Raw genomic sequence first — 27,772 nt, forward strand, 5'->3', positions numbered from 1 at the left:
GATTTGAGAATTCAGCAGTGTTGTAATACCATTCATAACACAGTTATTAACAATCTTAACTCTTTTTCTGACTGCTCACAACAAAAATAGCCTTACATTTCTTAAATAGCCTTATATTCCTTAAATAATATGTGTTCAGTTTTTTAATCTTGGACACCTTAATAAGTCATTCAAGTAAATTAACTAGACCATGTCAGAAGGGATCCAAACATTTAGGCTAGTTAATAAAACTGCTGTCTCAGGCTCAATTGATGTAACTTGTATGTTATGTTTTCAATAAGAAAGCATCATTAAAATAACATGATAAACTGTGAAATGGAGTGTAATTTATCATTCCCACCACCTGTGGACAGTTTTGTTTTTATAGACGAATAAGATTCATGAGATATGTTATATCAGAGTAATATAGTGCAAGTGATATAGAGCAATATTAGCAGCCTGACATGACGCCATAGTCAGTAATGCTTGTAAATGTGTGAAAGTACATGAATCATATTTCATTGTATCTATTTTGATGCACGAGTGCCAGAGTATCAGTACAGGTGTATAAAACTGCTTGTACATTCACACATGTTTAACCCTTTCTAGAAGTACACTGTCTTTCCTTTCCACCAGCAGATTGGAAATCGACTTATCGAACATTTTCAATCAGTATAAACAAATGAATTATTTTATCACCAGAAGTCTGTTATAAGATGAATCAGGACACTGTTGGGTTTCTGTGTGTAGAGTATTGTGACTCTGGGCTTAGCTGCTGGTGAGCAGTGCCATGGCAAACGGGAGGGGTGTGAGCCCTCTGCTGGGCAAACAATTCACACCTTTCCACAATAACAGTGGTACAGAGATAAAACAGACAGCGCAACTAAAGCTTTTTTGATAGTAAAACAGATAGTATACAACTACTGCAACAAAAATTATACAATTTAAACCTAATAGGCTATGTAAAAAAATATTTTTAAAATGCTTACAAATTCTTAAAGCCAAGAGTGTCTACTTTCCCAGCTGGAAAAAATGGTTTCCACTACAAATACCATTACAAACCATCAGCTAACCATTAAAACCATTACCAATACCATTATTGGTCCATAATTATATCCACTAAACATAACATGCCATGAACAGAAGGCAACAAATTACCAGTAGAGACTTACAGTTTCCATTAAAACCAATAATTTCTATTATAACCATTAAAACCATTACAAGTTCTTAAACCAGTACACATGACCAGTTACATGTCTTAACCAGTACAAGTTCTGTGAGGGTTTCTATTGTTTGTTTGTTTGTTTTTTCAGCAGGGGTCATATGAGCCATTTGCCATTAACTACTATGGAGAGTGACAAAAATTCAATGCTGAAAACAGGCCTTTTTTGGCCTCTGTTAAGAAAAGATAAGCATTGCTCCAGTCCACGTTATCATCCGCCTGGCCGGCAGGGGCTGCTGAGCGGCGTGTGTGTTTTCTGTGCGCTTTACACACACACACACACACACACGCACACACGCACAGCATTACTGAATGAGCAATAACTAACTAACGGCGAGAGTGCATCGGTACAGTGTGTGTGTGTCTGTACCGGTACCTCAGACACACTCCTGCTCCCTTTTCCTGTGGATTAAATGGGGAGTTTGTCACTTTAGTTCTTTAATCCATGCGGTGATGCGGTGGGACAAAACAGAGAGGATTGTATGGAAAGTAACGGCACTGTGCAGTAAAAACGGTAAGATGGACTCATGTTTCATTATTTCAGTTACGTGTGCATATTTTCGAGATCGCCCACGCATCTGCTCCGAGACGTTTGAGGATTCCAGTGTTGCTCATGAAACTGACTGTTTTAAACAGATGAAGTTGTCCTGGCTGGCCAGGCTTTTGTTTTCGGTACAGTCGAGTCTCGTTCCCATGGTGAAGCGTTCAGGGTTCGCGCAATACATCATGGGAAACGCACGTGTACATAACTGTGTGTAAACACACTTTGAACTGTTCTATCGAAAGTTTCAATCATAATACTTTATACATGTGACAGAGCAAATATGTGCACTCTTGAACTCTCACTCTTGGTGGTCTCGTGTGTGTGTGTGTGTGTGTGTGTGTGTGTGTAGGCATGTTGGAGATCTCACCATATCTTGGTGAAGACAAAAACAAGCTTTCCGCACGAGGAAAGCTGCTTTTAAAAAAAACGGTTAGATGATGGTTTTTAATGGTATTTGTAGTGGAAACCATTAGAAGTGGGGTATGACAAATGTTTCTATATGTGTGTGGGTTTATATTGCTAGTACATACATACTAGCATTCAAATATACTATATTAATTAAATGAGCAACAATATTAATATTGTAATTACAAAAGATTGTCATCTTTAAACTTTTAGTCACAAGAAATCTCCAGTTTGTTTATCTGGACAAGTCATGCAGTTTTTTCGCAGATTGGTGAATCTTTGTCCATCTTTACTTCTGAAAGACTCTGCGTCTCTAAGATACTCTTTTTATACCCAATCGTGTTACTGACATGTTGCCAATTAACCTCCAGCTGTTTCTTTTTAGTAACGTACTTTTCCAGCCTTTTGTTGCCTCTGTCCCAACTTTTTTGAGACATGTTGCGGCCATCACATTCAAAATTACCTTATTATTTTCCTTAAAATGGTACATTTATTCAGTTTAAACATTTGATGTTTTCTATGTTCTGTTGTGAATAACATATTGTCTATGAGATTTTCAAATCATTGCATTCTGGTTTTATTTGCATTTTACACAGCGTCCCAACTATTTTGGAATTGGGGTTGTATATGGTATACATTAAGCACATTAAGATAACCAAAACACTATTGCGCATTAGTGTTGATAATGTAACCAGTAGTGTTGATAGTCCTGGGGCTAATACTTTTGCAGAGCACTATAGATAAATTGATCAATGGATCAATAGATTGATCTATTTATCTATCGATCTATCTATCTATAATGCTGTGAAAAAAAGTATGTGCCCCATCCTGATTTCTTCTGTTTTTGTGTGTATATCATACCAAATAATTTTAGATCTTAAAACAAAGGCAACCTGAGTAAACATACAATACAGTTTTTATTTTTAAATTTTTTTATTGAAGCAAAAAAAGTTATCCAACATCCATCACCCATGTGAAAAACTGCCCCCTTAAACTTAAAGGTCCTGCCACAGAATCTCAATTGGTTCAAGTCAGGACTTTGACTAGGTCACTCCAAAACTTTAATTTTGCATTTTTGAGCCATTCAGAGGTGGTTGTACTCCTATGTTTTGGATCATTGTCTTGCTGTATGATCCAGTTGCACTTGAGTTTCAACTTACGGACAGAAGACCGGACATTTTCCTTTAGGATTTTCTGGTAGAGAGCATGTTTCCCTCAATTATTGCAAGATGCCCAGGCCCTGAAACACCAAAGCATCCCCACACCATCACACTTCCACCACCATGCTTGACCGTAGGTATGATGTTCTTTTTGTGGAATTCTGTGTTTGGTTTATGGCAGATGTAACCGGGACCACTGTCTTCAACTCATCATCCACAGAACATTCTCACAAAAGGTTTGAGGATCATCAAGGTGTATCTGGCAAAATTCAGATGAGCCTTAATGTTCTTCTGGGTTAGCAGTGGTTTTCATCTTGCCACTCTTCTGTGGATGGCATTTTTGCCCAGTATCTTTCTGATAGTGGAGTCATGAACAGTGACCTTTATTGATGCAAGAGAGGCCTGGAGGTATTTTGATGTTGTCCTTGGCTCTTTTGTGACTTGCTGGATGAGTCGTTGCTGTGGTCTTGGAGGAATTTTGGAAGGTCGGCCACTCTTAGAAGGTTTACTACTGTGCCGAGTTTTTGCATTTGGAGATAATGGCTCTCATTGTGGTTATTTGGTGTCCCAGAGCCTTTGAAATAGCTTTGTAACCCTTCCCAGTCTGATTTATTTTAATCACTTTCTTCCTCATCATTTCTGGAATTTCTTTCAATTTTGGCATAGTGTGTTACTGGGTAAGACCTTTTAACCAGCTTCATATTGTTGAAAAAGTTCTATTTAAGTGTTGATTTGATGGAACAGTGTTTGCAGTGCTTGCGTCTAGTCCAGCTGAACCCCATTATGAATGCTGTTTCATAGATTTGTTGAATTAGTAACTATGGGAGCAAATACATTTTCACACAGGCCCAGTTGGTACTGGATAACTCTTTTTCTTCAATCAATAACATTATCATTTAAAAACTGTATTTTGTGTTTACTCAGGTTACCTTTGTTTTATCTTAGATTTAGTTTTAATCTCTGAAACAATTTAGTATGAGATATACACAAAAACAGAAGAAATAACACAACACTGTATCTATCAATCTATCTGTCTGTCTCTGTGTATCCAGATATGTGAGGAACTAAATTGTCTTTTGATCTTGGTGGTCCTATACACTGTACTCTGTTTAGGTACAAGCGCTTTGAATTAAACAAAAATTTGTTATTTTTATACATCTTGCTCCATAGGTTAAGCAGGTTGTGCAGTATGTGGTGGGATGGATGAGGATGAGCAGAACCGTTATGTGACTCAGCTGAAAGAGGAGTTTGACAGCTGTGACACTACGGGCACGGGTTACCTGGATAAAGAAGAGCTCACTGAACTGTGCCACAAGCTGAGTTTGGATGCTCATTTACCGCTACTACTGGACATATTGCTTGGGCCAAGGCATTATGCAAGGGTGATGATGCATGAGCGTTCTCTTATGAAACTAGCTGACTGTGCCAGCCAATGTTATAATACTTTTACATAATGTAGATGTTGTTACCATGTTATTTTCCATTTCCAAATATTTTATTTAAAACATGAAGCTTATGGGGGGCTTTCATTATAGTTTCAGAGTACTACAATAACCCTGATTATAGGTCTAGTCTTCCTAATTACAATATGTACAGTGTCTGTATGGATGTTTTATAATTATAGTAATGATCTCTTATTTATGGTTTCAGGTAAATTTTGAAGAGTTCAAAGAGGGATTTGTAGCTGTGCTCTCCAGATCATTAGACCTTTCTACATCTGAGGAGGAAAGCAGCTACCTTGAGCCAGGTACATCTTTTTAGAGCTAACTGCCGTCTAAAAGTGTTTTTTGGCCCGCACAGTATAAAATGTCATTGTAATTCTTGCAAAAATGTTTTTCTTCCACAAAAATATTCGTTCATGGTTTACATGTCTTTAAGAAAAAAATATTTATGCAGTTAAAATTATAACAGTTACTTATTTTATTTTATTTACTGTAAATGCTCTTTTGGAAGAAATTTCCAATAAAACAATATTTTATTGTCTCGCATGACAAGTGCAACTTCTGATCAAAAATAAATTAATAGATGTGATTGAAGTGTTTCCCCAAGTTGTTCACTTTCTTTCAGATACAGTTGATGTCTTATAAGCCATGATGAACTTTTTGAGATATTACAATCATTTGAAATTACAAATGTGTCTGCTTTTATAGTCAAAATTATAAAAACTTATTTCTTGTCATCTTGGCTTGTATGTTTTGTACTACATGTTGTTTATTAATAAAATCCTGAGCATTCACAGAGGAGGTGAGCCCAAAGTTTGTAAAAGGGACCAAACGCTATGGACGCAGGTCACGACCTGATAAAACCACCTCACAGCTGACGGACGATACAGAGAAGGATGAGACCCCCTCTACAGGAGTGAGGAAGGCAACGCTCAAACGCTCCACCTCACTAGAGAGTGTAGAGGTAAGAAGGTTCACACTCTCAGTCTGGTTTCAAGGATGTTATTCTTACCTTATCAGAGACTGCATAAATATTTATAACACTGTCTGTCTCTAAATGGGACAGTATGTTGTATTCATGCAGGTTTTTAAACATGTTTAAATGTCAGAGTCTGTGTTGGATAATGCTCAAGGTTGCTTTTAGAAGTGTTTGTAGTTCAATGGCAGAGTTAGAGCACAGTGTACCGGAATCACTGGCTCCAGCACTACAGGACTGTGAGCACAGCTGCTCGCCACTCAGGAAATGTGGTATTGTGGAATGTGCAAGTGGCTGCCTTTTCTTGAACCTCCACTTTCACCAGCCTTCAGTGTTACTGTTGGCTTAGGATCAAAGAATGGTTTAATACACTTTCCCATACTCCGTCTACAGTGCAGGAGTGCTGGATAAATGGGGCCTCTGTCTTACTTACTTTTTTCTTTTGGAAATATTTTATTTACTGTCAGTCTGCATTGTGGAGAGAAAAAAAGTGTGGTGGAACTCCTCCTGCAATCAGGCTCTGCAATCTTTCTGTTTCATTTCCGAGGCATCGTATTACCAATTCCTTAAATACAAAAGGTGTTGTTTGAGTTTGCTAGAGCAAAAGCTAACTGTAACAACCTCTTTGTTTGAGATTCATCCATGTCAATGTTTGAAGGGGGAGGGAGACTCAAACCTTTGTTCAGGGTGTTAAGACACATTCTTAACACAATAGTGGTCATTAGGAACCACTTCTCATATGGAAAAAGTGTCTCTCGTGGTGAGAAGTATCTGTGTCAGAGCTCATGTTGTTCCACAAGTCAATCACATTGCAATTTGTGTTGGCCAGGAACATCAGTTGTCTGTTGTTTATACAGCAGGCGTCATTTGAGCCAGTGTAATTTTAGCACTGTATGATTATCTGGTAGTTATAGTGATTTGGCTTCAAATATTTAGATTTGAAGTTTTGTTTGGTTGGTTTGGGTGGAGACCAGGGTGAAGACACACAAATCTTGAGTGAGTAACTAGCCTGCGATACACTGTAATCGGGTCTGCTGGTCTCTCATTTTAGAAACACGTTTGCATACCAAATTTTCTCCCTTTCTCAGTCTCTGCATTTTTAAAATATGTAGGGCTTTTATGTAACTAAGCTGGCACAGGTTATTCTAGCAGCCTGAGGGACTACATGGTTTTAAGTCACTTTCTTTGGAGAATTCAAAGCCATATTTCCTCAAACAGTATGATCATCTAAATAGCTAACAAGTCTGTTTAACCATAATATAAAGAACATTAACACATATATGGGCAAATCTGAGTTTAACTTAAATAGAAATCAGAAAGAAGAAAACTGGGTAAAGACTGAGAGTTACTGTGAGTGTCTGTGGAAGAAGGGGATCAGTAATCAGAGATTTCATATCTTTTTGGAAAGTTCAGTGGTGGTGCTCTTGTTAGGTAAATAACTGAAGTGGTACATTTTTTCAAAGACATTTCCAGTCTCTTATGCAATATGATTTGCTATAAGTATGAGTTTATGTTACAGGTATGCATAGACATTTTGTATCATATTTTTGTGCAAGATTTTGTTTTATTAACTGTCCAAGATCACAACACGAGATGAGAGATTGATGTGAGTAAACTTTATTGTCATCGTGCAGCATGCAATCATCCTTTGGAGTGTATAATCATCTTTTATTGTTACTTTTAGGGTAGTTTAAACAGGTAAGTTAAGGTAAACTGATAGTTTTCAGCTAGTTATATTTATACTGCAAACATTCTGATAGAAGCCAGGACATTGTTAGCGACTTCTACACACTCTTAATATGTGATTAAAATTAAAACTTGAGTATTAATATAGTTTTAGCATGTGGGAGCTATATTCAGGCAAGTAGAAAACATGGGCGGATAAATACTTATCTGTGCCAAACAGGATGGTTTAAACAGCTCCAATACCATGCTGAATAACTGAAGCCAGCAAATGCTGGAAGTAATTAAGTATTGTTTGTATTTTAGAATGGTTTAAACAGGATCCTCATTAGTAAGTTTGTTTACTGTACAGTTGCATCTTCTTAGGTTTCGCTTTGTTCAGTGGATATGATTGGTCAGTAGAGAAAATTGAATAATACATTTTTATTATGGCATACATTATGTAGACAAAGTTTCTTATCAACACTATTATAATGTAGAGGCTTTGTTTTGTACAGTGCCAAGGTGAATATGAGAGAGAAGACAGAGTCTCATTAGGAATGAGTGAAAAGAGATGGTGGAGAGAGTAAGATACCATATGAGAGGGACAGAAGAGACAAACACTCTGTGTTCTCTGCTGGAATACTGTTTGTGAACAGTTATGTAATGCTTTCAATACCTCAAGCTGATGAAAATTGATTTTGGCTTGAATGTGATTTATTACGCACTGCTGGAAGCTGAACAGTGAGCCCTGTTTGTAAAGAATGATTGCATTGATGGGTTCTATGAGTGTTTCCTCCACATACTGAAGTGACACAGTGATTAAGCTGCATGTGTAAAACCCACACTTGTATTGTGTTGCTTATTTACAGTCTCAGAAAATGTGCTGAATTGTCACTGGGGTTACATATACAGTATTTACTTTGAAATATGACTATAGCATACTTTTAAATTGGTGCTCCTCAGGTGCTATTATATACTTTAATTGACCACTACATAAAATTTTCCATGTGAAAGATGCATGCTAAAGCTACCTTTAAAGGGTACCACCCTTACCATTGTCAGCAATGGTACAGTGCTTTGAAAAAGTATTTGCTGATTTCTTCTGTTTTTGTGTATATCTCAAAATACAAAATTGTTTCAGAAATTAAAACAAAATCTAATATAAAACAAAAGCAATCTGAGTAAACACAAAATATAGTTTTTAAATGATAATGTTATATATTGAAGCAAAAAAAATATCCAATACCAACTGGGCCTGTGTGGAAATGTATTTGCCCCCATAGTCACTAATTCCCCAAATCTATGAAACTGCATTCAGGACTGATTACTGCAAACCCTGTTCAATCAGATCAACACTTAAATAGAACTTTTTCAACAGCATGAAGTTGGTTAAAAGGTCTTACCCAGTAAAACAGTGCCAAAAATGAAGAAACTCCAGAAATTATGAGGAAGAAGGTGATTGAAATACATAAGTCTGGGAAGGGTTACAAAGCTATTTCAAAGGTTCTGGGACTCCAGAGGACCACAGTGAGAGCCATTGTCTCCAAATGGAAAAACCTGGCACAGTAGTGAACCTTCCCAGAAGTAGCTGACCTTCCTAAATTCCTCTAAGAGCACAGCAAACTACTCATCCAGCAAGTCACAAAAGAGCCAAGGACAACATCAAAGGACCTACAGGCCTCTCTTGCATCAATAAAGGTCACTGTTCATGACTCCACTATCAGAAAGACACTGGGCAAAATGGCATCCATGGAAGAGTGGCAAGGCGAAAACCACTGCAAATACTTTTGAAAAGCTCTGTAAATTTTTCCTGTGTAATATATATTAGTTTGCCTTGTTTATGGCTGTAATATTTTTGTTGGTAATATATTTCTCAGATAAGTGATGTCCCCACAGCCACACTCCAAAATCTAGTGGAAAGCCTTCCCAAAAGAGCAGCAAAATGTCACGGTTCCCCCTTTAGGCAGCGCGCTGTAGAGCATGAGGGCGCACACGTGCACGAACAAGGTGCGCGAGCACCCGCTCTTCGAATGTTGACAACCGTGACATTGTTTACCATGGATACGTGCATTTGTTATGTTTCTGTTCTGCCTCCTTCCTGTTTTGTCATTGGCTGTTGTTCGAGCAGGTGACTAGATTGGTGTCAGTCATCAGCAATTAACGTTGATTATGTTTGCTTATATACCGCTCGCCTCCCAGTACACGGCGCGGAGTATTAGATAGTTAGTCATTGTCCATGTTATGTTCCTTGTTAGATATATAGTTGGTTTCAGATTAGTACATTTAGTCCACGCTGGTTTTTCCGCTCCCAGTTCACTATTATAGTTCATATTTCTTGTTTTGTGTCTTGACCCTGTTTACTGTGACCGCGACCTTGATTCCTGCTTTGCCCTGTTTATGCCTGTTTGCCGATCGCCTGACCCTTTGCCTGTCTTGACTACGTTCTGGATTACGATTTGGATTTACCTGCTTTTGTCTCCTTTAACAAAACTGTTAACTGCACTTGCATCCGTCCTAATCTCCCTTATGTCTCGCAACGTGACACAAAGAGGGACTTTTATCTGGAATGTGCTGTTCAAAAAAACAGGAATTTGATGGTCATTTGTCTACAAGCTTTTGGCCATATAAGTGTATGTATGTAACGTGTACTACACATTGAAATGTTCTACAAGTTAGTAGAAAGGCCTACATTATTTGCACCTGAATCCACCAATTCCACTGAATCCATAGTCAGGAACGAAACTATAAATTAGGCTGCAGGGAACGCATGATAAAGACAAGAGACACCTCTCTAGTCTGCTGTCTCAGACTTATTCTTTCTCATTGTGTTGGCAGTTTGGAATTCCTCATGGCCATATTTCACTCTGCCATTAGTGGATTACTCAACGCTACTGCTATCTTTCCCATTTTTATATCATAGAAACACATCTTAACTCTGTATACTCAAAAGAGCCACATATAGATGCAGTGGCATAAAAAACAAAGGTTTAATACAGCAGTGACGATTTTGATAAGCTTTAGTATGAAAGGATTTTTGCTGAACTGTTACATCCATATTTTTAGAGTTTGAAGTCTGATGAAGACACAGGGAGCAACAAGGAAACAAGCAGGGAACAACAAAATGCCATTCAACACTCACTTCATTTTGAGGCACAAGGTAATTTTTGTGGTTACTCTCTGTAGTTTTGTACAACAGTCTCAGTATATTGTCTTGTTTTATCTGTACACCAAATTAGAAATCTAAAACACTGTATAAAGCGGCATCCAATAGTCTGAGAGCACTAGTGAAAATGCTTCTTTTTTGCATTCTTTTCATATTGAATGCAACAGTTTTCATTACAAATTATATTATTGACAACAAACCAATGAAAAGTAGAATCTTTGAAATATTTACATGAATTTCAGAGTTTCTTAGTATTTAGTAAGTCCTATTTTTCATTAATGATAGTGTGCATTCAAGCTGGCATGGACTCCACAAGTTTCTGCAAAACCTTTGATCAATTTTTGGATCAAATCCACTGGAGTATCATCTGAACACATGTTCCAATAGAAGAGATTAGGCATGAGGAACATCTGAATTACTGTACAAAGCAGTTAACATGGTCAATGTCACAAATTTCTAAAACTTTTCAGGCCAGTTAAAGCGCTGGAAGCCAGACAGCTCAGGAAGTCGTAAACACTCCATTGGGCCATGCCAGGAAGTAACAGATGGGCAGGTGAGAGCGGTTTGGAAGGAGTTGGGGGTTGGCACTGGAGGCACGCTGAACAAGCAAGAGCTGCTGCTAGTATGCAACCACATCGGCCTCAAGGATCTACAATCTGAGGTACAGTCATACGGAAGAACAGAACCAGAGCAACCTAAAATGCAGTGGATGATACAGCCACTGGTAATAGTAAAAGAAATAAAATGTTTTGGGCTACATGCACCTTGTCTGATTCAAAAAAAGGATTTTGTTACATCACAATAGAAAGAGTTTGTGTGCACTCCTTCCACTCTGTTTTGGGGAAATTACCAGCTAGGCCATTTGGAATAGATTCACTGTTGTGGAGAGTAGAATCTACCTTCTTAGTGGAAATACAAGTGGAGATTCCAGCCGACATCACCCATGTCTCACACATGTATGATGCCATTACATTCCTGTCATTTCTTCATAAAAGGCCTTGTTCCAGCTCCCGGTGCAACAAATAAAGTGTTTGCCAAACTTTCATAAGTTTACAAAAAAATTTCCTTGCAGTGCCACAAGCATCTGTGGCAGAGTCCAGCAGAGCATAGCCCTCCTCTATGCATAAGCAGAATGGCATTCCATCTTCCCCTGTTGTTTACAGTGACATGAGCCAATGCCAGGTATTTGTTAGCTTGTGTATACAGAATATGGCAGTTAGTGAATTCCCCCAAGTGTGTTATCCCACCCTATCATGATTAGTAGCAGTCATGCATAAAGGAAGAGCTAGTGGGTGGAAACTGCAATGTCTAAAAATATTGTTTAAAAAAGAAAAAGTTTTGCTTCAAATGTTACTTGTCTTACAGTGTGCAGCCATTCACAATGTTACAGTAAGAATAAAGCAGATATAAAGAATGACACCTGTCTTAAGAACATAAATGCCAGTATATCTACAAGAAGTAAATGTTGATTTTAATTTTATTTACAATAATATTTTTTTCTGGCCGAGTTTAACCCTTGTGTCTAAACACAGGAGTTAGACAATCTCTTCATGAAACTGGATAAAGACCAGGATGGGAGAGTGAGCCTTACTGAGTTCCAGAGTGGTTTGTTTATACATGGAGATTTGCCTGAACCCAAAGCTGCATCCACCCCTGCCCGTTTCATTGCCCAGTGCTCTTTCTCACAGGTCAGAACACTTACAGCCAACCTTTAAAAACCTGTGTTAAGTAATTCAGTTTTACACGATGTCCTAGATTTATAACTTGAGATAATGGATACATAGATTTTTATGCACTAATTAGGCATGCGTATTCCATTTAACTATTTGCTTTAGGAGTTAGTTAAGTAAATATAGTTTTCAGCTAATCACATTTAGACCACACAAGTGCTGACAGTGGCCAGGACATTTTCAATGGCTTCTACATGCTCGTTTAAAGTTATTAATCTGTGTTTAAAGCACTACAAATGTCTATTATTAATATGGCTTCAGTATGTTGGATATATTTTCAGACAGGCAGAAAACACAGGCAGCTACATACTTACCTGTGCCAAATAGGACTGTTTAAACAGCTCCAATACCAGGCCAAATATGTGAGGCCAGCAGATGCTGGAAGTAATTAAGTTAACTGGGAAGGTGGAGCTTTCTCTGGATTGCAGCCCTCTGAACATAACAACAAATGGATTTCTATAACCACAGTCATGTGGAGCATGAGCACAATGTATTGCACTTCAGGGATTTTATCTGGACTGTATTTAATAATGTGGGGCCTTCAAGACAATTTTGAATCTTTCAGTGACAGCACTCTGGACTTTCCTGAGGTGATTTTGTTAATCCAGACATTTTTTTTTATCCAAAGCCATAATAAGAAAATGCTTTTTACTCTCAGATCCTTCTAAAAGCAGAACATGTATAATAATCCAAAATAAGTACTACATTATGAGATTAGAAGTGAATGTAGAGAAAATTATAGAAAAGGAAAAAAAAGTGCAATTCACTCTTGGTGTGGATATAATATGAATGTTTTGATTTGTTCAAAAAGTAGGCCAAGCCATTATAAAGAGCTTACAGCTTACAGCACCAGCATGTTTTAGATTATTAGTGCTATGTGAAACAATGTTATTCATAGCTGAAACTCCATGTCTCACTCTTGACAGTTGCCCAGTGTTATTTGGAGGCATGATACTGATTAGACACTGAACTATTTTACGTTTCTTTTTTTTTTTTTGCTTTCTGAGAACCAGTGAAAATGTGCTGTTTATAATGTCATTACCTGTGATCTCTCAGGACCTTGAGGAGCGAGTTCTGCGCTCCACATCACCCTCATTGCTCTCTGCCACAGTGGGCCAGAGACTGCTCACTCGGCTGGATGATGGCTCAGGCTGCGCCAGTCCCGAGAGTGTTGTCACCGTTTGGACTGAGGAAGGAATTCGTAACAGCAGAGATATCCTTCAGGTCAGAACTGGATTTGTCTGGATATATTTCTTTATATGTTTTTTGAGTTCTCACTGAAAAAAAAAATATTGTACTAGACCACTAGACTATTAATGTTTTTGTACTAGCATGAGGGTATGTTTTCACTCTCAATAAGGACATCTACCAATTTATGTAAATGTGTTTCCCTTACAGTTGGAATTAGATCTGTCTGATGGTTGATGTATGCTATGATGGTATTGATAACCACTGTATTTCCTAAAATATTGGGCAAACATAAGTGATAGTGTGTGTTTCATGATGATAGAAGTTATTTAGGATGTTTTATTTTTATAGTGTACATTGGCAAGAAAAAGTATGTGAACCTTTTGGAATTTCATGGTTTTCTGAATAAATTGGTCATAAAATGTGATCTGAGCTTCATCTAAGTCAAGGGTATTGACAAAAATAATGTGTCTAAAATAATAACAAAAAAATTCTGATCCCTCATGTCTTTATTGAGAACAACCAAAAAAAACCTCATGGTGCTTGTGTCAAAAGTATGTGAACCCTTGAGTTAATGACCTCAAAAAAGCTAATTGGAGTGTAGTTAAGTAAATGAGTTTGGAGGTGTGGACTACAGCTACTTTGACTGATTAAAAACCCCTCAAACGTTTGGAGTTTGCAGTGCACAAGAAGCGCATGCTTATGTGAGCCATGCCTCGCCAAAAAGAGCTTTCATAGGATCTACGATCAAGAATTGTTGATTTACATAAAGCTCGCAAGGGTTACAAAGTGATTTCAAAGACTTTAGAAATTCATCAGTGTACAGTTAGGCAAACATTCTACAAATGGAGACACTTCGGGACTGTTGCTACTCTACCAAGAAGTGGGCGCTCAGTCAAAATGACACCAAGAGCACAACGAAGACTCATCAATGAGGTAAAGAAACAACCCCGAATGACAGCCAAAGATTTGAAGGCATCATTGGAACTGGCTAACATCTCTGGTCATGAGTCTACAATACGTAAAACATTGAACAAGCAGGGTATCTACGGCAGGACACCACGAAGGAAGCCACTACTTACTAAAAAGAATATTGCTGCATGCCTGAAGTTTGCAAAAGTGCACCTTGACATTCCACAGCGGTATTGGCAAAATGTTTTGTGGACTGATGAAACTAATTGAACTATTTAGAAAAACCACACAGCACTACATCTGGCGTAGAAAGGGCAAGGCGTATCATCATGAAAACATCATCCCAGCCATAAAGTATGGTGGAGGAAACATCATGATTTGGGCCTGCCTTGCTGCATCAGGGCCTGGGCAGCTTGCAATCATTGAGGGGAAGATGAATTCCCAAGTATATCAGACAATTCTTCAGGATAATGTGAGAATATCTGTACGTCAGCTGAAACTGTGTAGAAGTTGGGTGATGCGACAGGACAACAACCCAAAACACCAGAGCAAGTCCACAACAAAATGGCTTCAGAAAAACAAAATCCACCTTTTGGAGTGGTCAAGTCAGAGCCCAGACCTCAACCCGATAGAGATGCTATGGAATGACTTGAGGAGAGCCATACACATGAGATGTCCAAAGAATATGACCGAGCTAAAGCCTTTCTGCCAGGAAGAATGGGCTAAAATTCCTCTGAACGATGTGTAGGTCTGATCCACAGGTACAGGAAGCGCCTGGTTGAGACATGATTGCTGCCAAGGTGGGGTCAACCAGTTATTAATTGTAAGGGTTCACTTACTTTTTCCACTGCCATTTTGAATGTTGAATGAGTGTGTTCAATAAAGACATGAGGGATCAGAATTTATTTTGTGTTATTATTTTAGGCACATTATATTTGTCAATACCCTTGACTTGGATGAAGATCAGATCACATTTTATGTCAAATTTATTCAGAAAACCATGAAATCTCAAAAGGTTCACATACTTTTTCTTGCCACTGTATATTTGGTCTCAAAAGTCAAATGTCATTCTTTACTATTTGGATATAACTTTTGTTGATAACTGCAAGATTTGCAACATTGTCAGTGTTCTCATATAAAATTTAAAACTTTTTTTTATTATTTTTTTTTTTTTAAGAGTAATTCCAATGTATTATTTTCTTAATCCCCCATGCAGACTTTGGATTTCTCTTTGGAAGAGCGGCTGAGCCTGGTTGATCTCACGCTTGCCTTGGACAATGAGCTGCTGGTCAGTGGCAACGGCATCCACCAGGCTGCGCTTATCTCCTACAAGGATGAGATTCAGTTCCTTCAGTAGGTTTCTGATACTCACATCTATATTATATCAATGGTCAACAAAATTACTGATACATACACTATATGCCAAAAGTACATGGACACCTGACCATCACGCCCATATGTAAGCCTTCTCCGAACTGTTGACATAAAGTTGGTAGACCAGAACTGTCTAGAATGTATGTTTTGTATGCTGTAGCATTAAAAATTTCCTTCAGTGGAGCTAAGATGCCCAGACCTATTCCATGATGATGATGCCCATGTCCACAAAGCAAGCTCCATGAAGACATGGTGTGCTAAGGTAGTTTGGAAGAACTCTAATGGCCTGCAGAAAGCCATAACCTCAAACCCACTTAACACATTTGGGATGAATTAGAACGCTGACTGTGCACCAGACGTCCTCGCCTGACATCGGTGTCCAACTTCACTAATCCGCTTGTGGCTGAATGGGCAAATACAAAATGGTCACAATACAAAATCTAGTAGAAAGCCTTCCCAGAAGAGTGAAGGTTATTATAACCGAAAAGGAGGCACCAAATCTGAAATGGGATGTTCAATAAGCACATATACAGTAGGTGTGATTGGTCAGTTCTCCATATACTTTTGGGCATGTAGTACATTACATTTTATGGGGTGTTTTTTCTTCATCTACAGCTGATATACTGCTTGTATGACACATTGTTTCCCTGTATTTGGAAGAATAATGTCTGCTACACCCTACTCCTAGAACATATAGATATAGATGTATAGAATGTAAAAATTATGAAAATGAAGGTTTCCTTGTTAAAGTTTTTGTTGTCCTTAGGATTGTGTGGTCTCCTAATGGGAAGTTTCTTGTATCTGTCCATTATTTAGAGTGCTGGCAAATCAGGCCTGTCAGGAGAGAGACAAGGCCAAGGCACAATTAGAACTGGCAGACCGTCGTAACCTACAGCTGGTCAGAGAGATTGATGACCGCCATGCCACCATGGAGTCACTTAATGAGTCTAAAATCAAGTAAGCTGCATGTTCTATACATGTAAAATATAAAATTTGCTTAAAATCAGTTCAACATAGGACATGTATTTCTGCTTGGTTTAGGGATCTGGAGCAGGAATTCCGGGAAAAGCTAAGTGCCCTGCGAAGTGAGACCGAGCAAGAGAATGAGGTGCTGCTTCAGCAGATGGAGAAGGAGAGAGATAAGTTGAGGAAGGAAGTAGAACTCCTCAAAGGCCAAGAAGCCAGTTTGCAGGAAGAAGCTACTACTGTCATCAAGGTAACCAAGGATTAAAGCTAAATTTAGTCTGTAAATCACTGGCTTCAGCCATGTTTTTTGTAATTAATTTTATTTTTTAAGAAAATAACTAGTCAGTATCTGTCCGTATAGCTCACGTTCTCTCTCTCTGTTTGCATACTGTTCTGGCTTCCTTCATTTAGAAGCTATTCACTCATGGTGAGTGGTGTATATTTCTGTGCGATGTGGTGTCAGGTTAAGTATTTGGCAATCTGACTTTATAGGAGAACAGTCGTCTAGAGGAGGAGAACTGTGCTCTGAAAGGGAAGCTGTCTGAGGCAGAAAGCACCATCTCTAAACTAAAGAAGGATCTAGACTATGTGCTGCAGGACAAGGTCAGCAGTTGTGTCTCTTGTTGCCCTCAAATATTTGACCTTGTTCAGCTTTAATTTTTCAAGAGTTAACAAACTGAGTGGTTGTCTAGTGATACAACTGTTTGCTATGATTGACAGTATGGTGGTTTAGATCCAAACAGCACAGGACTGCTAAGTCGAGAGGAGCATCTCTCAGGGATCATCAAGGAGTATGAGCTGCAGTGCAGGGTAAATCTATTTTTGTGTACTAATGCATGCCTTTTTTGATGCATATTAAAGTAGTGGCATCTCGTTTGACAGTTTGAATCACCATGTTGAATGGACAATGTTTGTATTTTTTTTTGTTTGTTTTTTTTCATAGTAAATTGTTCCATTGTGTTTTATACACCCTAGCTAAAACCTTAAAATTGTAATAACGGTAAGATAGCTGTGTGTTAAATGTATTATACACTTCCTAGTTTATTTGGTTTCACTCTATATTCTGGCGAAACCTATGCCACTCAGTGACAGTATGTGTGCAACAGGAGCTGCAGGACAGGAATGACGAGTTGAGCTCTGAGCTGGAAGTACTAAAAAATCAAGGTACAGGAAGGAAAACCAGACAATCAAGGGACAGACTTTGCACTCACACCTGGTCTATCCGCAGAGCACTAACCACCGAGTCTGATTCTGGTAAATTCTGTTTAAAAAGTGCTTTTATGATCTTTGAAAACCAATGAACTTATAGGCCCTTTTAACAGCAGTAGATTCCAGACACTGAGAAATATTTCATCAAAACAAACTGCTTATCTATTTGCCTTCTAGATGATCCTGAAATAAAAAAAGGCTCTTCTCCCAAAATCCAGAAATGCACTCATATTGGTACCAATGGTAAGCTATTATGGAAATGTCATAAGTTATATAAAATGGAAGTGGGAAAATTAAGTACACTGGCTTTCATATATTGACAGCTCTGGGTTCATTGGTAAGTCTAGCCCCCACAGTGAGCATTGAGACGGAGCTAGCAATGGAGCAGCTCAAGGAAAGATACGAACAAGAGATCCAAGATCTGAAGATCCAGTTGGAGACCAAGGTAAAAATCTATGCATTAAAATTTCTTGATTCATAAAGTTGAATATATGCCTGCATGTGAAGCAAGGGGAAGAATTTATTAACTATTAAATCTTGCTCGGAATAATCTTAGTTGTCTACCTAGAGCAACACCTTATTATGCTTTGTCTGCTTTGCAGGTAAACTTCTATGAACGCACCATAGAGCTGATGAAGCAGAAAATGGAGGTTGAGCGTAAGGAGATTGCCCATGGCTTCAAGATGGAAATTAGTGAACTGGAGGAGCAGAAGGCTCTGACAGAAGAGCGACTTAAGCAGCTACATCAGAGTGTGGATCGGTTGGAAGGGGAACTAAAAGTTAAGAGTGAGGTCATGGCTTGGGGACCTGAACAGGAACGACGAGTTCAGCGAGAGCAGGCAGAACTGGAGCAGAACTATGCCCGTGAGATTGGTAACATCGTGCATCGTCTCACCTCAGAGAAGGACCAGCTGGAGGCAGAGCTTAAGCTGAAAATGGACCAGGAAGTACTACTTGTTAGGTGGGTGTGCCCAGATGTTCTGTAGTCTCAGAATCTGCAGGTGAAACACTATGAATTACACTAATTTGAGGTATGACCACAATAGAGATATTACAATAAAGCATGATCTTACCTTGTGTGGGGTACAAAAAAGGAAGTAAATAGTCATTTCCTCTGGCCCACACTCATCCTTTAAGTTGAATGAGGATCTGATTAGCAATTTTAATCTACACTGTTATCTAGCTGTCTCATGCAGAGTGCATTCCAGTAGCCCAGTGTTCCTGGGATAGGCTCAGGATCCATCTCAACCCTGACCAGGATAAAGTGGTTACTGAGGATGATTGAATGAACCTATTTTCTAGCCACCTGGATAACTAATTGGGTTGCAAATGTGCCTTTTTAGGGGGGCACGATGGCTTCGTGGTTAGCATGTTTGCCTCACACCTCCAGGGTTGGAGGTTCAATTCTCACCCTGTGTTTGCAGAGTTTGCGTGTTCTCCCTGTGCCATGGGGATTTCCTCTGGGTACTCTGGTTTACTCCCCAGGTCTAAAGACGTATGTTGATTTGCATTTTCAAATTGTCCATAGCGTGTGTGTGATTGTGCCCTGTGATGAGTTGGGACAAGATTGTGCCCCAAGTTCCCTGGGATAGGCTCCAGGCTCCTTTCGACTCTGTGTAGGATAATGGATGGATGTGCCTTTTTAGAAAACATAGCAACAGTTTATCCAAACAGTTGCCATAATAATTGCACATTTAATTAAAAAAAATAAAAAATCTCTTCTCATAAAATGGGCCTACTGTTCGATTTAGCTAGCAGAGGTGACAGATTCATTTGGCTATACAATTAGGCTAGCTAGCTTTTTTTGCTAGCTAGCTATATAGCAAAAGAAATTATTCATATCACAGCTCTCCTTGGTGGTTCCTTATTAGATTCTAGAAAACTCTGATACCATTATTCACTGTTTCAATTATTGATCTGATATTGGAGTTGTTTTGTATTTTATAATTTTTAATTAAAAAACAGATTATGGTTGCTAATTTTATGTAATTCACCTTCATTATGCATGCTTTCCCCACTTTAGACATTTTATTTATTTCAGTTCATATCTATTTCCATACTGGTATCCATGGCAGTTCCACTATAGCAGATATGCATACAGTATATAAAAAGTTAGCACCTTCCTCTGTACCAGGGAGGAGCTGGAGCAACAATTATCACAAATCAAGGCTCAGTTCAGCGAGACTCGGCACAGTTTGCTGCATCAGCTGCAATGGGAGCAAGTTCGGCTGCAGGAACAGACCGAGCAACACTGCAGGGAAATGGGTGCATGGGAGGCTAGAGTGGAGGAGCTTGAGCAGGAGGTGCGCAAGGAGCGCCTTCACAGTGCTGAGCACTTAGGCGAGGAGCAGGCTCAGATTTGCAGCAGTGCTGCTCAGGAAAGGAAAAAACTGGAGGAAAAGCACCAGGAAGAGGTTCAACAGCTGAGGGAGTGTATTTGCAAGATGCAAGCTCAGGGTGAGCTACAATGTAGAGCAGAGGAGGAATCGCTCATGTTGCAGAGGCAGTTGGAGGAGAAGCTGGAGGAGATGTGTGTTCAATTGGAGGACAACACAATGTCAATGAAAGCCCAGGATGCCCTCATACAGAGTCTGACTTCAGAACTGAATGCCAAAGCCCGAGAGATGGACCTTAAAAAGGAGAGAGAGCAAAAGCTTCTTAGTACGGTGTCTCAGCTAGAGCACAAACTGAATTTTGAACGTGAACGGAAGCTTTCCCAACAAAAGGTGGAGAAAAACAAGGAGGAAACACTTCTTGGTAAGGTGTCTCAGCTCGAACAGAGAATTGTGCAGGACAAAAAGAGAGAAGAAGAGCTTCTTGATAAACTTTGTCAGTTTGGAGAGGAATGGGACTGCATGAAAATTGAATTAGAGATGGTGCAAAAAGAAAAGGAAACAATGCACGGAAACTGTAATCATCTGTCATCTGCACTTGTCCAGCAACAAACACTGCTCGAGGAGCAAGAGAAGGAACTTGATGAACTTCGAGAAAACTTGGAGAAAACCCAAGAGGCATTGAAAAGCAGAGATGAAGATTTGACAACACAGGCTTCTGAGCTAAGATCTGTGGAAATGGACAGAGACAGACTTATGGAGGAACTGAGGAGTCAAGGTAATGTCGTGAAAGACCTTCAGGCAAAGTTTCAGAATCTCTCTGAGGACTGGGATCAGTTGAATGATATTGTACAAAACCTACAGGATGCTCTAAGCCAGGAGCGAGGCATGGCTACTCGGCTACAAACCCTACTAAACTTGGAGCAAGAAGAGAAAAGCCACCTTCTGCAAGAGAACTCCAGTTATAGAAATCTCTTGGACCAACTCTCATCCCAAATTGTGGAAATGGAAACTGAATCAACCAAGCTTACAGAAGATCACAAGGAACTGAGAGCAGAATTACAGCACAAGGACAAACAATCATTAGAACTCAGGACTCAGCTGGATACCAAATCCAAAGAGATAGACTTGCTCTGGAATGAGGTACACCAGAAGATGGAGATGTTTCAAAACGTCAACCATTTCTCTGATGAGGTACAACTTTTGACCCAGCATTTGGAGGACAAGGAAAAGGAGCTGTGCTCCCTGAGAGAAGAGGCAGACAACACCACTAATCAGCTGCAGCAGTCTTTGATGGACACCCAGGCAGAAGTTCGGCAGATGGAGGAAGCATTTGCACTGGAGAAGAGCCAGATGAAGGGGCAGTTACTAGAGATGGAGAGACTGGTCATTGCTCTGGAAACAGTGATGGACCCATCAAGTCCACACAGGTTTGTCACATTCAGCCCGGTAGATGACCGTGACACAGAAAACAGATTTAATCCACACTGTGTTGATTGTTGTTTTGCTTCTACAAAATGGATGCGAAGGATCCAGTGATTGTGTCATGGAATGAAATTCCATTTAACCCTCAACATTTGCATTAATCTTTAATAAATCTATAACAAGAGTCCCCATTTCACTTGCATTTTACTAACTGCTGCATTATTGTTGAATTGCTGCATGTTTTAATTTTATGTGAATGACAAATAACGCATTGTAGTGGCAAAATGTGCAGTGTTGCATCCTCTCACAACTAATATTTTCTGGTTGTTCTATCTTAATTGTGTGTGTGTGTGTGTGTGTGTGTGTGTGTGTGTGTGTGTGTGTGTGTGTGTGTGTGTGTGTGTGTGTGTGTGTGTGTGTGTCCCATATTCTATAAATTAGTGACCTTTACTTAAATGGTCTAGTCATGGCCATAGTTTAAAACCAAAACAGGATCTAAAAAAATATCTAACATTTTCTTCTTACTTCTAGGGCCAAACTTGATGAGGTTAATTCTGAAAACAATGCACTGAAAGACAGGTTGGCTGTTTTACATCAGGATGTAATGAGGTTGGAGGATGAGGTCAGCAAAAAGAGGTGCGATCTTCCTTTTTATATTTATTAGATGATGGTCCTCTAAAAGTGGGAAGTATTTTGACATATCTTTAAAAAAATAATAATGTAATACCCTTTACTTCTAATAATACATATTTTTTACATCTTCCTTCCCCATCACTTGACTAACTTCTGTTAAATGACATTTTTCTACCAAATCATCTGTAGTGTAATGTGATTAATAAATGCATTATGGAAACATAATGGACCCTTTTGAGGAGAACTGGAGTATAGGTATAAATCAGAAGATTAAATTACCTGTTTTTCCATTGTTTAGCACAGGCATTGAAATACATATGCAGCATAAATATGTATTTATATGTTTCCTTTCTCACTGTGCATTCCACTTTCAGCCCTTATGTATGTCTTTATGGCTGTATACACTTTCATTTGAATGGAAATTGCCTTTTGGAAAATGTCCTTAAGACCGATGGTTAGATTGGTGCAACTGCCTGAAGATATGGACCTTATTGTGTTTTTAATATTGAACTGTCTTCCAGAAAGAAACTCGAGGAGATTGAAAGAGAGTATATAAAAACTCAGGAAGTAAAGGAGAGGTTACACAAAGAGGCAAGACAATTTGCTTAATTAAGTTCATATATAGACACATTTGTGTGAAAGCCCTGGCCATCATTCAGCTGTGCTTCCTTTTAAAAACAGAACTCTAAGGTTCGAGAAGAGGTGTTGGACTTAAGTGCACGAAACTTGCAGCTTAGCAACGAGAATGCCGAGTTAAATTCTCGCCTCCATTCTGACCAAGGAACAGTGCAGATGTTGACTGAAAGGCTTTCACAGGTGTGTCGAGAACAAGAAGAGACGACAGTCTTCATCAAACAGCTCCAAGAGACTAATAGAAGTCTTGGGAAAGAGAAGCTACAGCTACAAGCTAGTAAGCAGGATGAAAAGACCCTCTTAGAGAGAGAGCTAATTGAAGCCAAAGACAAGGTATTTTACATTAAGTGGACAAAACATAATGGATTTATATTTTGTATTTATTTTCCTGTTTTTTGTGTTACTATATTTAACTGGGGGGAAAAACGTGAAGCAATCGATTTATGCAGATAAACATGCACAAACATATGCCAATTGTAAATTTGCCCTTAATACCTTTTTTACTTTTCAGTTACAACACTTAACAGAGGTTGAATCTGTCCTGATGAGCCTAACACTGAAAAACCAATCGCTTCAGCAGGACAAGGAGAACTTGTTGAAAGAAGCAGAAGAAAGAAACAAAAAGGTGGGAAGCCTCGTCAAGAAATACCTTTTGCTTTCAAAATTGTCATCTATGATTTTGTAATAAAGCAAACCATATTCCTGTGCCAGCTTGAAAAACTTCAGGAGTGTATTAACACTCTTGAAGGCCAGTCAGCACAGCTTCATTCTCAGATTTATTCAATGTGCAAGGAAAAGGAGGCTCACATACAGGAGATGTCCACACAATACATGCAGTTGAAGGAATCTCAAAACAAGGTGGGAGAAATAAAGCTTGTTAAGTGTTGTATTATCTGCAACAGGAAGTATTATTGTGCTTTTCATGAAATACTACTGCTTTTGTTTCACAGGTTCTGGAGCTCGAATCCACGATGCATGAAGTTGTAAAGGAGAAGGAACACATGCAGCTTGTTCACAGGATGCAGGAAGAGACAGCAGCCAGTGCTCTCCAGGAAAAACTGAGAAGTGTGAAAGCACAGTGTCAAGAGCTTCTTGACAAGGTTGACCACCTTCACCTGAAATACAAATTTAGCAAAACTTACACAAACTGACTGACTTAAGATTAATATCTGTAAATTCTGGGATATTTTCAAAGCTGAGTTATTGATGCTAGTTCTTAAATAAAAGCAATCTGAGACGCTGGTTTTAACTGAATATACATACCATGAAGACCATGTAATATGGGTTTGTTTAATTTATTTGTAGTTGAAAGATTCTGAGTCTAAGCTACATGCTCAGGAGTTAGAACTTCAGAAGTTAAAGCATGAACGCCTCACCTTAAGAAACAAACAGGCTGAACTGGAGACCAGCAAGCAGGAGGCAGAAAAGCAGGTAAGGAAGTCCTTGATGAATTGCATATTTTATTAGTCAGTCCATTTTGTTCAGTGAACAGGTCAGGCAAGAAGTTTTTATGATGCATCATTGAAAATGACAAAAATAGATAATGGTGACTCTGAAATAGTAAAAAATTCATAATACAGGGTTTCCCAAAAGTATCCATAGTGTCCATACATAGGGGACTATGTTTGCCAGCACCACATCGGTTGTGCCTTCATCAGTGGGTGTTCGTGGACGTCCACTTCTCGGTTGGTCTGCAACACTTCCAGTCTTTTTGGATTTGTTAATAAGGTGTGTGTGTGTGGTGCTTGCCATGTTTCCTGTTTAGTCCATCATAACCTTGCTATAGCTTCCCGACCCAGCCATGAGAATTTTATATATATATATATATATATATATATATATATAGTTCTTCTGTCAATGGCAGAATGCTATCTGAAAAGAATTATACTATAAATCAAGTATGAACAATTTGGGAAGACATTTAGCCTAAAAAAATAAATAAATAAATAAAATTTCCCCTGTGTATGGAGACATTGGTACACCCTGAATATTCTTTAAACCTTACTATTCCATTAATTGCTTCCTTTTTTAAAATTTTATTTTATTTTATTTTTTACAAAGTATCCGTTCTGGTTAATGATGCCCGTTAACTTCTATCATCCCAAGAAGTGTCCACAAATTTCTAGTTTCTAATCAGTTATTTTAATATAACACATTGTATGTATATACTGGTGCAAGGTTGTGTTTTTAGATCTTGGTTTTGATTGCGTTCTAAAACATGGCATAGCATTTTACATATATAAGGTGCCTCTTGAGGGGGAGAAAAACTAAAAATGAAAAATTCTAACTAAAACATTTTTCATTCATAGGCTTTGAGGGCAAACACTGCTCTATCACTGAGTAAGGCACAGCATGTTCGTGAGGTGCAGGAGTTACAGGAACAGATTGGTGTGAATACCCAGGAGCAGCTTTCTAATGTACACATGCAACTGGCTGAGCAGCAGAGTAAAACACAGCAGCTGGAGGTGCAGCTCCACTCTCAGGCCCAGCAGGCCAGGATTCACCTGAATCTTCAACAGGTACATTTCTCACACACACGTGTACACCCGTACACCAGAACCTTTGAAGAAACACGTCCACCACAAATGTCTTCAGGCATTGAAGTCCCTTTTTGCAGTCACATATATTTGCTGTGAGTGAACATCTTTTCTTTTAGATGAAGTGCTCATATATAACCAGATGTAGAAAACTAGTTTATTTACTTTGCATTTGTAATCTTAACTCCTTAAGTATACAGCTGCAGTACCAGCACTTTTGAATGGCTGTACAAATTGGCTGTACATTTGCTTACTAAACAGCCTATTAAAGCAAAATTAGGTTTATTTACTGTGGCTAAATATTGTAACTTGTATCACTGGTTATGACGACGTCAGCCTTCTAAATCAGATCATGTTATATTGCTATTATGGAATTACAAAATGTGTAATTTTCCGTATTATTGCTTTTAAAACTGGCTATTAAAGTTCAGATGTTTGGGATGATTATGGTGGTGTAACTCCGTAGAATACTGTGTGTATGTACTACAGTAGTTAAACTAAAAGGGTACACTGAAGTAACATGAATACAGTATAGAATAAAAATGAATCTGCATATGTTTAGTCATACTGTTGTAAATGTACTATTCCTTTGCCAAGTAAATAAATTATTGGTAACATGTCTCATAGGTTCTCATATCTCATAGGTTCTGCCTAGAAAAGATGATTCTTGAGCTGTGAGATATGATAATCATTAGTGATTATCACTTCACTTTAATACATCTATTATATAACAGGAGCAGTATGAGAAAGTGATTGAGAACATGCAGGAGCGGATGGACGACATGGAAGTGAAGCTAAAGGCGGTACGTCTGATGCTGCAGGAGAAGGTTAACCAGCTGAAGGAGCAGGTGGGTCCATAATGTTAACACCAAGTACTGTATACTATGTGACAATCTTACTACTTGGCTGTGGGGGTGAAATTGTCTGATGCTCTGTTCAATGTTTCTACTTATTAGCTGTCTGAGAATGTTAAGTCAGATCTGCTGATAAAGGACCTCTACGTAGAGAACGCAGAGCTCATGAAGGCTCTACAGATAACTGAGCAGCGTCAGAAAAGTGCAGAGAAAAAGTCATTTCTCTTGGAGGAGAAGGTGACCGCTCTCAACAAACTCCTGCATAAAATTGTTCCTGCCTCTCTTTCTGCTTAGAATGTGTTAGCCACCAATGTCCTTTTAACAGTAATGAAATGTGATCTACTTAAGTTTTTCGTTACAGATGTAATGTATGATCTATAAAAGGGACCAGGTTCACAGTAAGAGAGTGAAAACTCCTGGTGTGACACTTTTTAAAGAACAATCATTGGTGATTCAAGCCTAGACTTAAAACTAACAGGACAGGCATAATACTGACGGGGTATTTTGCTATTAATTGTGATATACAAGTTTATATGACTACGTAAATGTGACAGTTTTGTAAAAGGCCATAGAAATTTTATGTCTCTTCTGAGACAATTGTGTCTGAGTAAAATATTAAGGCGAAGTTTGAAATGTAAAAGGCCAAATATAATGGCATCGTGCAAATGGGATTCCTTTTAGTTGGTTTATTCATTAGTAATTTAAACATTATGGACTGTATATGGTAAATATTCATTCTAAATACAAAAAAAAACGTTTGAAAGGTGTTTGACTATTGAGAAGTATCAACTCAAAGCACAGTATTCTTCACATGTACATTTTTTGATACACAGGCTGTCCTTAAATTTGCACAATCATGCTACACTACTGTTCAATCCACTGTGATGTTCATAAATTGTGTTGACGGTCTTGCAAAAGCTGTAATTTTATCGATTATTCTCAACTATATCATCACCTTCACAGCATTTATTCAAAAAAGAAAAATGGACCTGCTTAAGCCATAGCAGCAGTGTGATATAGATGATGTACATATGAAATCACTGTACAGTTTGACAGTAAAATTTCATGCAGCAAACCACCTGGACACTGCTTTGATAAATTCTTTGAATTATTGAAATTAATGTAATTGACAGACACAAATGTTAATTTATAGTTATTAACTAGCAAAACCAGCGAAAATGGTCATGTTAAGAAATGACGTGTTCCAGTACACCCTGCCGAATCAGCTGCCCACACTTCCATCGGGCAGAAAATGCTGTGAAGACAAGAGTGGCATGTAAATGCAACGGGCAACACGTAATCTGACTTTTTAAAAAATATATGAATGAACAAATGTAAGATCAGTCTTAATACCTGGCTATTCTTCTTTAAGAGAATAACTGTTCCATCATCAATTTCAAACTCCCCGTGATCTTTCAAGCA

The 27,772-nt window shown here is 38.5% G+C and overlaps 1 protein-coding gene and 1 long non-coding RNA gene across 5 annotated transcripts; one reads left to right on the forward strand and one right to left on the reverse strand.

The window, feature by feature from the left end:
• Positions 1–1,478: 1,478 nt before the first annotated feature.
• ninl (ninein-like) lies at positions 1,479–27,267 on the forward strand. Of its 4 annotated transcripts, none has more exons than XM_017463472.3 (28): positions 1,479–1,715; positions 4,481–4,692; positions 4,961–5,057; positions 5,541–5,716; positions 10,457–10,550; positions 11,027–11,217; positions 12,089–12,244; positions 13,343–13,510; positions 15,603–15,739; positions 16,577–16,717; positions 16,802–16,976; positions 17,219–17,329; positions 17,447–17,536; positions 17,833–17,980; positions 18,113–18,178; positions 18,259–18,380; positions 18,538–18,896; positions 20,070–21,698; positions 22,225–22,329; positions 22,848–22,917; positions 23,008–23,292; positions 23,471–23,584; positions 23,671–23,817; positions 23,910–24,059; positions 24,265–24,390; positions 25,269–25,478; positions 26,231–26,344; positions 26,453–27,267. In XM_017463472.3, the coding sequence occupies exons 2-28, from the start codon at positions 4,510–4,512 to the stop codon at positions 26,642–26,644; spliced, it is 5,556 nt and encodes a 1,851-aa protein (XP_017318961.1). In that variant the 5' UTR covers positions 1,479–1,715; positions 4,481–4,509; the 3' UTR covers positions 26,645–27,267. The 4 variants fall into 4 exon arrangements, with proteins under 4 accessions (XP_017318961.1, XP_017318962.1, XP_017318965.1 ...); XM_017463473.3 differs by having other exon boundaries at positions 5,550–5,716; XM_017463476.3 differs by lacking the exon at positions 20,070–21,698 and having other exon boundaries at positions 1,483–1,715.
• Positions 26,917–27,772, reverse strand: LOC128632726 (uncharacterized). Its single transcript, XR_008396301.1, has 2 exons — positions 27,704–27,772; positions 26,917–27,605 (listed from the first exon to the last, which is right to left on the reverse strand). It is a non-coding gene; the product is annotated as an uncharacterized LOC128632726 (long non-coding RNA).

This window comes from Ictalurus punctatus, chromosome 3, assembly GCF_001660625.3.
Source record: "Ictalurus punctatus breed USDA103 chromosome 3, Coco_2.0, whole genome shotgun sequence".
NCBI classification, from domain to species: Eukaryota; Metazoa; Chordata; class Actinopteri; order Siluriformes; family Ictaluridae; genus Ictalurus; species Ictalurus punctatus.

Coding starts and splice junctions, on each gene's coding strand:
- ninl (XM_017463472.3), top strand. CDS start 4,510: ATGGATGAGGATGAGCAGAACCGTTATGTGACTCAGCTGAAAGAGGAG. Junction 18,179..18,258: donor CACTCATATTGGTACCAATG/GTAAGCTATTAT, acceptor ATATATTGACAG/CTCTGGGTTCATTGGTAAGT. Junction 22,330..22,847: donor GATGAGGTCAGCAAAAAGAG/GTGCGATCTTCC, acceptor ACTGTCTTCCAG/AAAGAAACTCGAGGAGATTG.